This window comes from Symphalangus syndactylus, chromosome 4 (genome assembly GCF_028878055.3).
Source record: "Symphalangus syndactylus isolate Jambi chromosome 4, NHGRI_mSymSyn1-v2.1_pri, whole genome shotgun sequence".
NCBI lineage: Eukaryota > Metazoa > Chordata > Mammalia > Primates > Hylobatidae > Symphalangus > Symphalangus syndactylus.
Window position 1 is genome coordinate 112,621,258 of NC_072426.2, and position 12,978 is coordinate 112,634,235.

The window sequence follows — 12,978 nt, forward strand, 5'->3', positions numbered from 1 at the left end:
ACAAGTAATGCAGCATCTTTCACAGGAAATAGAGAAAACAGATTTTTTTTTTAAAATATAGAAAACTCCATTTTCCCACCTCAGCTCTGAACAAATATTGTCCATTATTATGACAGCTATTGAATTATAATTAGATCCCTTCCAATATTCACTTTTTTTCCTTTTTTTCCTTCTTTTTTTTTTAATTTTATTACTATTATACTTTTAAGTTTTAGGGTACATGTGCACAATGTGCAGGTTTGTTACATATGTATACATGTGCCATGTTGGTTTGCTGCACCCATTAACTCGTCATTTAGCTTTAGGTATCTCTCCTAATGCTATCCCTCCCCCCTCCCCCACCTTTTTTTTTTGAGACAGAGTCTCGCTCTGTCGCCCAGGGTGGAGTGCAGTGGTGTGATCTCAGCTCACTGCAAGCTCTGCCTCCCAGGTTCACACCATTCTCCTGCGTCAGCCTCCCGAGTAGCTGGGACTACAGGCGCCCACCACCACACTTGGCTAATTTTTTGTATTTTTAGTAGAGACAGGTTTCACCGTGTTAGCCAGGATGGTCTCAAATGCCTGACCTGGTGATCTGCCCACCTTGGCCTCCCAAAGTGCTGGGATTACAAGCGTGAGCCACCGCCCGACCGGCCCCAATATTCACTCTTTACTGAATGCTGAGAACAGAAGCCAGGACCTAGAAGCCCCTGTATTTCTACTACTGTTATTTTTTTACTCTCATCTAATTCTTCAATGTTATCAATAACAAAATAACCAAATATGCTAATGATTCAAAATCCTACATGCATAAAATTTCAAAACCTGAATTCATTTTCTGACATACTAATTATCTAAATTCGTGTTTATATGAGATTAAAATACAATGGATCTCCACACTGATTTAGATATAAAATAATCAAGAAACAAAGATAATAAGTACAGCACATACAAAATTCTAACTTAGAATGAATCTAATTTAGGTATTTGGGCATAGTATATACCTTACCGTATAATCCAAGACAATGGGTTTTATGAGGGATTTAAATTTAACTCTCAACTAATACTATAGTGTTCTTTCCATTTCTTTCCTCCCTCCAAGTTCATTCTAATATATGTGTGTTCCAACAATTCACGTGAGCCCTGCAGTACCTTCCTTGACCTTCTGTTACCTAAATTATATAAGGATACACAACATGTACATGTATAATTTCATGCTTTGTACATTTCTACTCTCAAATATCTGTTTCCTATTAATTTCAAAATTAGTTCATGCACAAATTTCTATGAAGAAAATAGAAATGTAATTCATTGAATGCCTAACCTCTTGATTTTCTACTCCATTGCTGGAAAGCTCCAAAATAGTACCTCCACTGTCAACCACTGCTGATGTCATTGTTATTCCCTGAGGAAGCTTCAAACGCTATTAATCAATGAAATTAAAGGTTCACTGATGGTTGCCAGTGTTATAGGTTTGCATTATCATGTTTTAAAAGTCAATAGAGATGGAATGGAGTAGATATCCAGAAATCCAGTCTTCTAAAGATGATTAACCAGAAAGCCTAAAAAGAGGAAGAATTTGAAAAGTTATTTTAAAAATTACAGGAAGGACATAAATAAAGCATAACTTATTTTGCAATCTAATTTTAACACTTAACTAAGAAAAAGAAGATAGGCTTCTACATCCCCGTGTCAAAAGAGGGCAGTAATGAACATTCTACTTCTTAAGAGTTAGTAATCAAGTTCATGAACATACTGAATAAGTTCTTAACAAGCAATTGTACATAGGTAGTATTATGATATTCATATTCTAGGAGATAAAATGTTATAACTGTGCCAAGTGCAGTGGCTCACGCCTGTAATTCCAGCACTTTGGGAGGCCAAGGCAGGCGGATCACCAGGTCAAGAGATCGAGAGCATCCTGGCCAACATGGTGAAACCCCACCTCTACTAAAAATACAAAAATTAGCTGGGCATGGTGAAGCGTGCCTGTAATCCCAGCTACCCGGGAGGCTGAGGCAAGAGAATCGCTTGAACCCAGGAGGTGGAGGCTGCAGTAAGCCAAGATGGCGCCACTGCACTCCAGCCTGGCGACAGAGCGAGATTCCATCTCAAAAAAAAAAAGTTGTAACTTTCTCCCTTTATAAAGATGTTGTTTTATTCCTGAAATACGTTAGTTTCTAGAAATGTTAAAGATCTCTTATTCATTTAATACATAAAATGTGCCAGACTGAGAAAACTTTTAAAACTATTTGCCTATTTAACAAATCAAAAGATTATTGATTCTTAAATATTTCATTCTTCTTCTTTGCCTCATCTGGTTTGTTTGAACAATCAGAACTGTCTTTTGCTTATGGCAGCAATCTCATTTTGTATTCACACTTTGAATACAGGAAATGTATGTAAGACAGATTCATTTGAATTGCTTATATTTTCAAATAAAGTAGTTTAAAAATAAAGTAGTTACCACTTGGAATGCCTTCGATATTATTTTATCATACTTCCTTCAATTTTTTTGATATTAGTTCTATCATACTTTCCTCAATTGTTTTGATATTAGTTCAAGATGCAATATAGCAAATGGTTTCAAGTAATTTCTTAACCTCTTACATTTTTTCCCCTTCCTATATCATCGGATTTATGCATTAAATTACTCTTAAAAAAATATTTTATTTGATTTCATGTATGCAAAATTTTTCATACAGAGGAAGTATAGAGATTTATTACTAACAGAATTTTTCATGTCAAAAAGAATGCAGAAAAATCAAGCATATTTGAAGACAAAGTATATAGTTCCCATAAATCATTCCATTAATATTATGCCCTTGTATTATGTTTGCCTGCTGGCAATATACAGATATGGAAATAAAATAATAAAGAATTTCCAGAAACTTCTAGAATAAAATGAAATACCTGAAAAAAAGCAGAAATTTCATCTTACTGATCAGTACTATTAGCCTCCTTTTTGATCTTATAAACATAAAATGGAATAGAAAGTCTTTGTATCTTAAGAAGAAAAATTAATAAAATTCCACAGTCCCATCATACTATCACCACATAAGGTACTATTCCCAATATATATAATAATAGCAGAAATAAATTTTACTTACAGTTTGTATGTTAAGTAGTCTAAGCATCCTTCACTATTTTCACAACTTGGGAAGAGCTAAAATCTGAACCAGTAGTTCTTTGGAACTACCAGCGGGAGGAGAAAAAAGACAATATTAATATAATTATATTAAAAAGCACTATGCTCAAATAGATGTGATTGAGATAGTAAATACTTAATAAAACAAATCACTTCCAAAGCCATATGTCACACATTCACATAAGGAATATAATAAATTATTTCTAGGTTTTTGAGAAATCAGAAGTTTTTATCAAACTTAAAATTTTAACTCACCACTACACAACAACTATTGAGTGAGGACAGAATCAACGTATGAAGCCTATGCTCCATATTATGGGCTGCATTTCAAACAGGTTCTTCTTTTTTTTTTTTCTCCACTGGGCAAGTTCTAATAACAGGTTCTTAGTAAGTGGCTACAGGTATAACCCCTGCTCCCCAGGAGTATAAAATCAAGTTTGAAAAATAGGACTAGCCCAAAAAACTACTATAAAACAATATTTAAGGAAAAAAAATTTTTAGAGTTGAGGTCTCACTCTTGTCACCAAGGCTGGATCGCAGTGGTGAGATCACGGCTCACTGCAGCCTCAAATTCCTGGGCTCAAGCTATCCTTCTGCCTCAGCCTCCTGAGGAGCTGGGACTATAGGCATATGCCACCATGCTCAGGTCAGTATTTCTTATTTTTTACTTTTATTTTTAAATATAAGATATTGCTATGTTACCCAGTCTGATCTTGAACTCCTGGCCTCAGGTGATTCTGCCACCTCAGCCTCCTGAGTCACTATTAGACATGTTCCTGCTATCTCACCCCACCGACTTAGCATCAGCACCCATCCAAACACCCCAAACCCTACTTCTAACTCCAAAGCCTCCTCAAATAGTCCTTCTTTCAAAGGCTAATGTACTGACTTAAGCACTTGATCGTAGGCCTTGTTCCATCAATTATTCCCTTTTTCCTTAACCATCTCTTACTACCATTGGACTTCTTTCCCTCAACATGTAAGCGTTTTCAAGATCCTCTCATCTTAAAAGTAGAAAAGTTGGCTGGGAAAGGTGGCTCAGGCCTGTAATCCCAACACTTTGGGAGAGGGAGGTGGAAGGATCACTTGAGCCCAGGAGCTCCACACCAGCCTGGCCAACATAGGGAAACCCCTGTCTCTACAAAAAATAAAAAACTTAGCCGAACCTGGTAGTGCAAACCTGTAGTCCCAGCTACTTGGTAGGCTGAGGTGGGAGGATCGCTTGAGCCCAGGAGGTTGAGGCCACAGTGAGCTGTGATCCTGCCACTGCACTCAAGCCTGGGTGACAGAGCAAGACCCTGTCTCCAAAAAAAAAAAAAAAAAAAAAAAGTCCTCTTCCATTATCCTGCATACCCTTCCAGCTACTGCTCCAGTTCCTTCCTTTCTCAGGTAAGTTTCTAGATAAGAAATCTTTTATATTTTATACTCTGTCTCCACTTTCTGATTTCTCAAGTACTCCTCCTTCTATCAAAGTTTGGCATCCATCCCCATTCAACTGAAACTTTTACTAAATTCTGCTTGTAGAATCCAATGGATACATTTCTGTCTTCATAGGACTTGATGCCTCTGAAGCATCTGACACTGTTAATCACTCCCTTCTTGAAACTCTACCTTGAATTTTTCTTTTCCCTCTCTGGCTACTCCCTTTCAATTCCCTCTTGCAGGCTCAACCCTCATTTTCAAGGGGCCTGGGACAAGAATACAAATGGAAGCCTACATACCATGTGTCTAAGTATTTTTAAAAGTTCTAAATCAAGCTGTTAAATTATTATTCCACCCTCCTATCTTGACTAATAATAACCTGAAAGGCCAAGTTCTATTTTTGAGTTCTCAGGCTCCCTTCATGTTATGTAGGGACATAGGAAGGAAAGTCCATACCCCTTTCCCCTCATCTGCAGCCAACTCCTTTTCTCTTCCCACTTTTAGCTCCACTTTATACTACGAAGAACTTCATATGCACACATATATAAAGCCTACAGGTCCAAGCTCTGGTCACCTGACTGCAAACAGCTGCTCCTTGGCCATCCCTTAAACACAGGGGATCCCATATGTGTTGTACAGTCGAGAGAGGAAAGAATCAGAGAAGAGAGTTGTGAAGGGACACATGGGCAGGAAATTCTAGGATCAAATATTCAAACACTGATCTAGAAAGAGACCAGGTAGACTAGTCTAGTCACCTTGGCCCTCCCAAAGTCTTCACTCTATGGGTAGGGGTGTAGCTGCTGGATGAAGGCCATATGAGGACCTTTAAAGCACAGGTCTTTTGTTCCCAGTTAGTGAAGTCTTAGGACAGTGCTGCTCTCTGGTCAACCTACAGGTGGGTGTTTCCAGGATCCCATCCCTAGTCCTTTTCTCTTCAGATTCTTTACACTCTTTCTAAGGTATGAAATCTACTCCTACAGCTTCACTCAAATCTCTCTTTCAGATTTGTCTACTAGATGTTTTATTGCCTCTACTTCACTGAAATTAGATAAAGTATACATAAATACTAAGCACTGATGACAGGATAACCCAAGTACTCCATTCATTAATTCAATCACACAACAAATACTAAATGAGCACTATTATATGATAGCACAATTTTAGGTGCCCGGGCCCAGTAGTGAAAAAAGGCGAAGTCCCTGTTTTTATGGATCTTACACTGCAGAGGAGAGAGAAAAAATTAAAATAGTATACCATACATGTAGATGGTGATGAAGGCTAAGGAGTTAAATTAACCAAAGAGATAGGGATTATTTGGCAGGGAGAGCAGCCAATTCAGATTGAGTGGTCAGATAAGGACTCACTAAAAAAGTGACATATGAGTAAAAACCGAAAAGTGGAAGTGAGTTGTGGCAATGCCTGGTGGAAGAGCCTTCTAGTCAAAAGAAATTCAACACCCTCAAGAGGATGTATGCCTGACTAGTTAAAGGATCGGCAAGGGGACCCAATACAGCTGAAGTGCAGTGAGCAAGAGGAAGAAAGGATAGTTGAAGAAGAGGACAGAAAGGTAAGGGAAGGAAGCCAAGTAGGTCCTCTGTAAGGACTTTGACTTCAGAGAGAAGAAAGGTTTTACACAAAAAGATGATCTGATTATTATAAGGATCATTCAGATGCTGGGTTGAGAACAGACAAGGGGACAAGAGCAGAAACGGGTCAGTTAGGAGGCTGCAATAATATATGTTGTACAAAAATAATTGCAGTTTTGCCATTACTTTTAATGTAATGCAAACTACTTTTGCACCAACCCATAATTAGATGAGAAGTGATACTGGCTGGGACCAGAGTGGTAGTTCTGGAGGTAGTGAAAAGTGATCATAGCCAAGCGTGATGGCACACCCCTTTGTCCCAGCTACTCGGGACGCTGGGCAGGTTGAAGCTGCAGTGATCCAAGATCTCACTGCTGCACTCCAGCTTGGGTGACAGAGTGAGACCTTGTCTCAGTTAAAAAAAAAAAAAAAAAAAAGTGGTCAATCTTTAGATATATTTTGCAGATAAAAGGATGACATTTGCAAGCAAAATTGATGTGGATTGATTGGTATGAGAGAAAGAAGTCAAGAATGAATCCAGGCTGGAGGATTCTCAGAAGATGATGGAGTAGGATGCACCAGGAATCTGTATCCCTATTTAGACAACAACTGCACTGGCAGAATCTACCTAATGTAATTATTTTGGAACTCTGGAAGATACTAAAGGCTTACAACCTCCAAGGGAAGGCTTGGACAATAAACTGTGGTTAATTTCAGTCATTCTAGCTCTCAGCACAGTAACAGCTACCCATTCCCCCAACTCGAGGGTAGACAGCTGTGCATGTGTTCCTGGAACAGTATGCATGCAACTTGTGAGGGCCATGGTAAGCAAAAAGGACTATTTTCCAAATATCAGAGATCTGTGCTCTGATCACTGATTATTGTTTCTGATCACAGAGAAGCACACAAAGAAATGAGTAGATATTATTGTTATGCCTCCCTTCACTGTTGCAAGCCTCTCCCCCTCTGGCTGAAGTCACTTCTAGGGGATTTAAAAGGCCAGCAAACCCCATTTTACTCTTTTTTCCCTTTTGAGAGCCACACACTGAAGACTAGGACATTTGGCTGGGCGCGGTGGCTCACATCTGTAATCCCTGCACTTTGGGAGGCCAAGGTGGGCAGATCACTTGAGGTCAGGAGTTCAAGGCCAGCCTGGCCAACATAGTGAAACCCCATCTCTACTAAAAATACAAAAAATAGCCCAGCGTGGTGGCAGGCACCTGTAATCCCAGTTACTCGGGAGGCTGAGGCAGGAGCTTGAGCCTGGGAGGCGGAGGTTGCAGTGAGCCAAGATCGAGCCATTGCACTCCAGCCTGGGCAACAGAGAAAGACTCTGTCTCAAAATAAAAAATAAAATGAAGACTAGCACATTCAAAAACTATATATATGGAAAAATGTGGAAAGTGACCACACATGCCCAGGCTCAGAAAAGACCTGAGAAGACCTTAAACACACCTTAGGCTGATTCTTGCCACAGAATCAGCCTACAAAAATTTAAATTTTAATTAAAAAAAAAAAATCCCACCCTCCCCAAGATGGTAGACTGGAGGCAGTGTTGGCATGCCTCTCCCACTTGGAAAGAAAAAATAGCGGGTAGAGACACAAACTGTGAACTTTTTTCAAAGAAGCAATGCAGGAACTTAATGGAAAAATGGAAAGAAACCACAGATCCTTTGAAAGAAGGGGCAGGCTGCAGTCTACACCATGAGCCATGTAAAAAACTGTAAGTCCCCAGAGTGTGAGACGGAGAGAGATTACCTCCAGAGTATACACCCCCACTATGAAAACTGGAAATCCGGCCCACAGAGGAAGGCTTTAACCCCACCCAGTGCTAAAACTGACATAGGGAGCGGTGGAGAATATACAAGAAGGACCAGGGGCGGGAAGAGCCTTGTGCATATTCCCAGTCTCCAACACAAACCAAGGGAAGCTATTCCTGATTCTATGTCACAGGAGAGTTCACAAAGTTCTGCCAACTAACTCAGGCAGTGGTTGCAGGTTGAAAGAAGCTCCCAATTTGAAATTCAAAATATAATCTCAAGTGGGAATGAACTGCCTTGGCTGAACTGGGCGGACAACTGGGAAGTGTGCTGTAACCACAGACACAGGAGTTGGGTGCTCTGGCATTGCCAGTGGATGAAAAGGGGCGTGGCCTGAAAGCTCAGGTTCCTGTATGTAAACAGCTTGGAATTTAGCTAGCTGCTGCTAGTGAACACTCTGAGTGAGAGACCTGCCTTGCCAAGTGTGTAGGAGGAGCTGGATGAGACTTACTCCCACCTGCTACTCCCCACTCCTTGCATGAACTCTTCTGTGAAGTAGAGGCAGCTAAGCCTTTTCCTGGAACGTTACTCCAGTGGCCAGGGAATGGCTCCAAAAGCCCAACATGGGTCTGTGCTTACACCACACATGCAGAGCCAAAGAGAAGGCCTGCCTGACGAAGCCCCCACCTGGCTTTGCCCTCCACCTGCCCTGGTAGGTTAACACAAAAGAGAAACTTTTGGGAGCTCTATGGCGAGCTCTATGGCCTCACCCATCATCTGATAAACCAAAATACCTCCCATGGGTAACACAGGACAAGCACAAATCCCACCTGTTCAACCACAGCTGGCACTCTTTTGCAAGCACCACCTCCTGGCTGGAGGCCAACAGACACAGTTTATTACAGCATCTACAGGTAAAATAACATTGCACCCAGGAAGGAGAAAACTTATGCATGACCTCAGCTATCAGCACTGTCTGCAGTACCGTGGCTAACCAGGATGTCCTGAGTCTGTCCACATGACCAGTTTATTAATACTACAACCAGCATTTAAGAAAGCCAACGCACTATGGCTATTTACAACCAAGGAATCTCACAATGTATGTCATTCCCCTGTTACCCCGTAAGAGGTGATGCTGGTACACATTGCTGGGAGACTTGAGGACGGATAACATCACTGGATCCCTTGAAGACATTCCCCAGAATCAGCCTGGAATGTGGCAGCCCCACTGGGCAGCTAGAGGAGCAGCAGTACTCACAGTAGTCCAGCTCTCAGGGACTCCTACTCCTAGGGGAAGGGGGACAGCACCACATCAAGGAAGCAACCTGTTCTTCATTCTATGAAGTCAGTATCACCCTGATACCAAAACCAGGAAAGGATATAACAAAAAGAAAGAAAACTATAGACCAATATCCCTGATGAACACAGACGTAAAAATCCTCAACAAAATACTAGCTAACCAAATCAAATGGCACATCAAAAAGATAATACACCATGATCAAGTGGGTTTAATCCCAGGAATGCAGGGATGGTTTAACATATGCAAGTCAATAAATGTGATATATCACATAAACAATTAAAAACAAAAACCACATGATTGTTTCAATAGATGCAGAAAAAACATTCAATAAAATCAAGCATCCCTTTATGATAAAAATACCCAACCAACAAGGCACAGAAGGGAATTATCTCAAAATAATAAAAGTCATATATGACAAAGCCATAGTCAACATCATACTGAATGGGAAAAAGTTGCAAGCATTCCCCCTGAGAACTGGAATAAGACAAGGATGCTCACTTTAATCACTTCTTTTCAACATAGTACTTTATGTCCTAGCCAGAGCAATCAGGCATGAGAAAGAAATAAAGGGCATCCAAATTGGAAAACAGGAAGTCAAACTATCGCTATTTGCTGATGATACGATCGTATACCTACAAAATGCTGAAGATTCCTCCCTCCAGACTACTAGATTTGATAAGTGAATTTAGTAAAATCTTAAGTTACAAAGTCAATGAACACAAATCAAGTAGCACTGCTATACAACAACAATGAGCAAGCTGAGAATCAAATTAAGAACTCAATCCATTTTATAACAGCTGCAAAAATATATATAAAATACCTAGGAATATACTTAACCAAGGAGGTGAAAGAGCTCTACAAGAAGAACTACAAACTCTGATGAAAGAAACCATAGATAACACAAACAAATGGAAACACATCCCATGCTCTTGGATTGGAAGAATCAATATCATGAAAATGACCATACCATCTAAAGCAATCTACAGATTCAATACAAATTTGATCAAAACAGCAACATCATTTTTCACAGATTTAGAGAAAGAAAATCCTAAAATTCATATGAAACCAAAAAAGAGGCTGAATAGCCAAAGCAATCCTAAGCAAAAAGAACAAATCTGAAGGCATCACATTATTGGACTTCAAATTATACCAGGCTATAGTTAACAGAACAGCATGGTACTGGTATAAAAGCAGACACATGGACCAATGGAACAGATTAAAGAATCCAAAAATAAAATCAAATATCCACAACCAACTCTCTTCAACAAAGCATGAAAAACATAAATTGGGGGAAAGACACCCTATTTAATAAATGGTGCTGAGAAAACTGGCTAGCCACAAGTAGAAAATGAAACTGGATCCCTGTCTCTCACCTTATACAAACATCAACTCAAGATGGATCAAAGATTTAAATCTAAGATCTAAAACCATAAAAATCCTAGAAGATAACCTAGAAAAAAACTCTTCTGGACATTGGCCTAGGCAAAGAATTCATGACTAAGACCCCAAAAGCAAATGCAACTAAAACAAAAATAAATAAATGGGACCTAATTAAACTAAAAGGCTTCTGTACAGCAAAAAATAATAATCAGCATCATCATCAGAGTAAACAGACAACCCACAGAATGGGAGAAAATATTTGCAACTGTGCATCCAACAAAGGACCAATGTCCAGAATCCACAGGGAACTCAAACAAATCAACAAGAAAAAAAAAATAATCCCATGAAAAAGTGGGAAAATGACATGAACAAACATTTCTCAAAAGAAGATATACAACTGGCCAACACACAAATGAAAAAGTGCTCAATATCACTAGTCATTCAGGGAAATGCAAATGAAAACCACAATGACACACCATCTTACTCCTGCAAGAATGGCCATTATTAAAAAGTCAAAAGACAATAGATATTGGCATAGACTTGATGAAATGGAAACACTTATACACTGCTGGTGGAAATGTAAATTAGTGCAACCTCTATGAAAAACAGTATGGAAATTTTTTTTGTTGAGACAGAGTCTCACTCTGTCGCCCAGGCTGGAGTGCAGTGGCACGATCTCGGCTCACTGCAACCTCCTTTCCCCGGGTTCAAGCGATTCTCTTTCCTCAGCCTCCCAAGTAGCTGGGATTACAGGCACCTGCCACTGTGCCCAGCTAATTTTTTTTTGTATTTTTAGTAGAGACGGGGTTTCAACATCTTGACCAGGCTGGTCTTGAACTCCTGACCTCATGATTTACCTGCCTTGGCCTCCCAAAGTGCTGGGATTACAGGTGTCAGCCACCACGCCTGGCCAGAGATTTCTTTCTTTCTTTTTTTTTGAGATGGAGTTTCACTCTTGTTGCCCAGGGTGGAGTGCAACGGCACGATCTCGGCTCACCGCAACCTCCACCTCCCAGGTTCAAGCAATTCTCCTGTCTCAGCCTCCCGAGTAGCTGGGATTACAGGCATGTGCCATCACACCTGGCTAATTTTTTTGTATTTTTAGTAGAGACGGGGTTTCACCATGTTAGCCAGGATGGTCTCGATCTCCTGACCTCGTGATCCACCCGCTTCAGCTTCCCAAAGCGCTGGGATTACAGGCATGAGCCACCACGCCCGGCCAGAGATTTCTTAAAGAACTAAAAGTACATCTACTATTTGATCCAGCAATCCTACTACTGGGTATCTACCCAAAGGAAAAAAAGTCAACATATCAAAAAGACATCTGTACATGTAGGTTTATGACAGCACAATTCACAATTGCAAAGATTTGTAACTAACTGTGTGGCTGTCGATCAATGAGCAAAGAAAATGTGGTATATATGCACCATGGAATACTATTCAGCCATAAAAAAGAACAAAATCATGTATTTTGCAGCAACTTGGATGGAGTTGGAGGCCATTATTCTAAGTGAAGTAACTCAGGAAAGAAAAACCAAATACCATATGTTCTCACTTATAAGTGGGAGCTAAGCTCTGAGTACACAAAGGCATACAGAGTGATATAATGGACTATGGAGAAGGGTGAGGGTAAGAGTAGAGGTGAGGGATAAAAAGACTACACAGTGGGCACAATATACACTACTTGGGTGACAGGTGCACTAAAATCTCAGATTTCACCACTATACCATTCATTCATGTAACCAATAATCACTTGTACCCCAAAAGTGATTGAAATTTTTTTTAAAGAACCAAAGACAATAAAAACACAATAACAATAACAAAAAACAGCAAATCCTGGGGAAGAAGAAGACTCTATTTCCAGAGTAACACATGAGATTCAAATGTCCAGTTTTCTCCAAGAACTCATAAGGCAAACAAAAAACCAGGAAAGGATGGGCCATTCAAAGGAAAAAATAAATAAATCAACAGAAACTGTTCCTGAAAAACATCTGATGGCTACACAAAGACTTTAAAACAACTATCTTAAATATGCCCCAAGAACTAAAGAAAGATGTGGGGAAAGTCAAGAAAACAATATATGAACAAAATTAAAACACCAATAAAGAAACAGAAAATCTGAAAAGAAACCAAAGGGAAATTCTGGAGCTGAAAAGTATAATTGAAATGAAAAATTCACTAGAGAAATTCAAAGGCATATTTGAGCAAGCAGAAAAGAATAAGTAAACTTGAAGACAGATACTAAAAGTTACTGAGTGTAAGGAACAGAAACAAAGAAAGATTGGAAAAAGACTGAAAAGACCTAGAGGATCTGTGGGATACCATCAAGCTAACCAACATATGAATTTTGGGGGTCTCAGAGGGAGAAAAAAAAAGAGGCAGAGAAAATATTTGAAGAAATAT

General features: G+C 39.7%; 1 protein-coding gene across 8 annotated transcripts in view; it reads right to left on the reverse strand.

Moving 5' to 3' along the window:
• ELF2 (E74 like ETS transcription factor 2) overlaps positions 1-12,978 on the reverse strand; it is a 132,229-nt gene that overhangs the window by 80,934 nt on the left and 38,317 nt on the right. For all 8 annotated transcript variants that reach the window (XM_055275936.2, XM_055275938.2, XM_055275934.2 and 5 more), the window contains 2 exons: positions 3,090-3,174; positions 1,304-1,541 (listed from right to left, as the gene is read on the reverse strand). In XM_055275936.2, coding sequence (XP_055131911.1) covers positions 1,304-1,375 — 72 coding nt within the window. In that variant the 5' untranslated portion in view covers positions 1,376-1,541; positions 3,090-3,174. The remainder of the gene's footprint in view (positions 1-1,303; positions 1,542-3,089; positions 3,175-12,978) is intronic.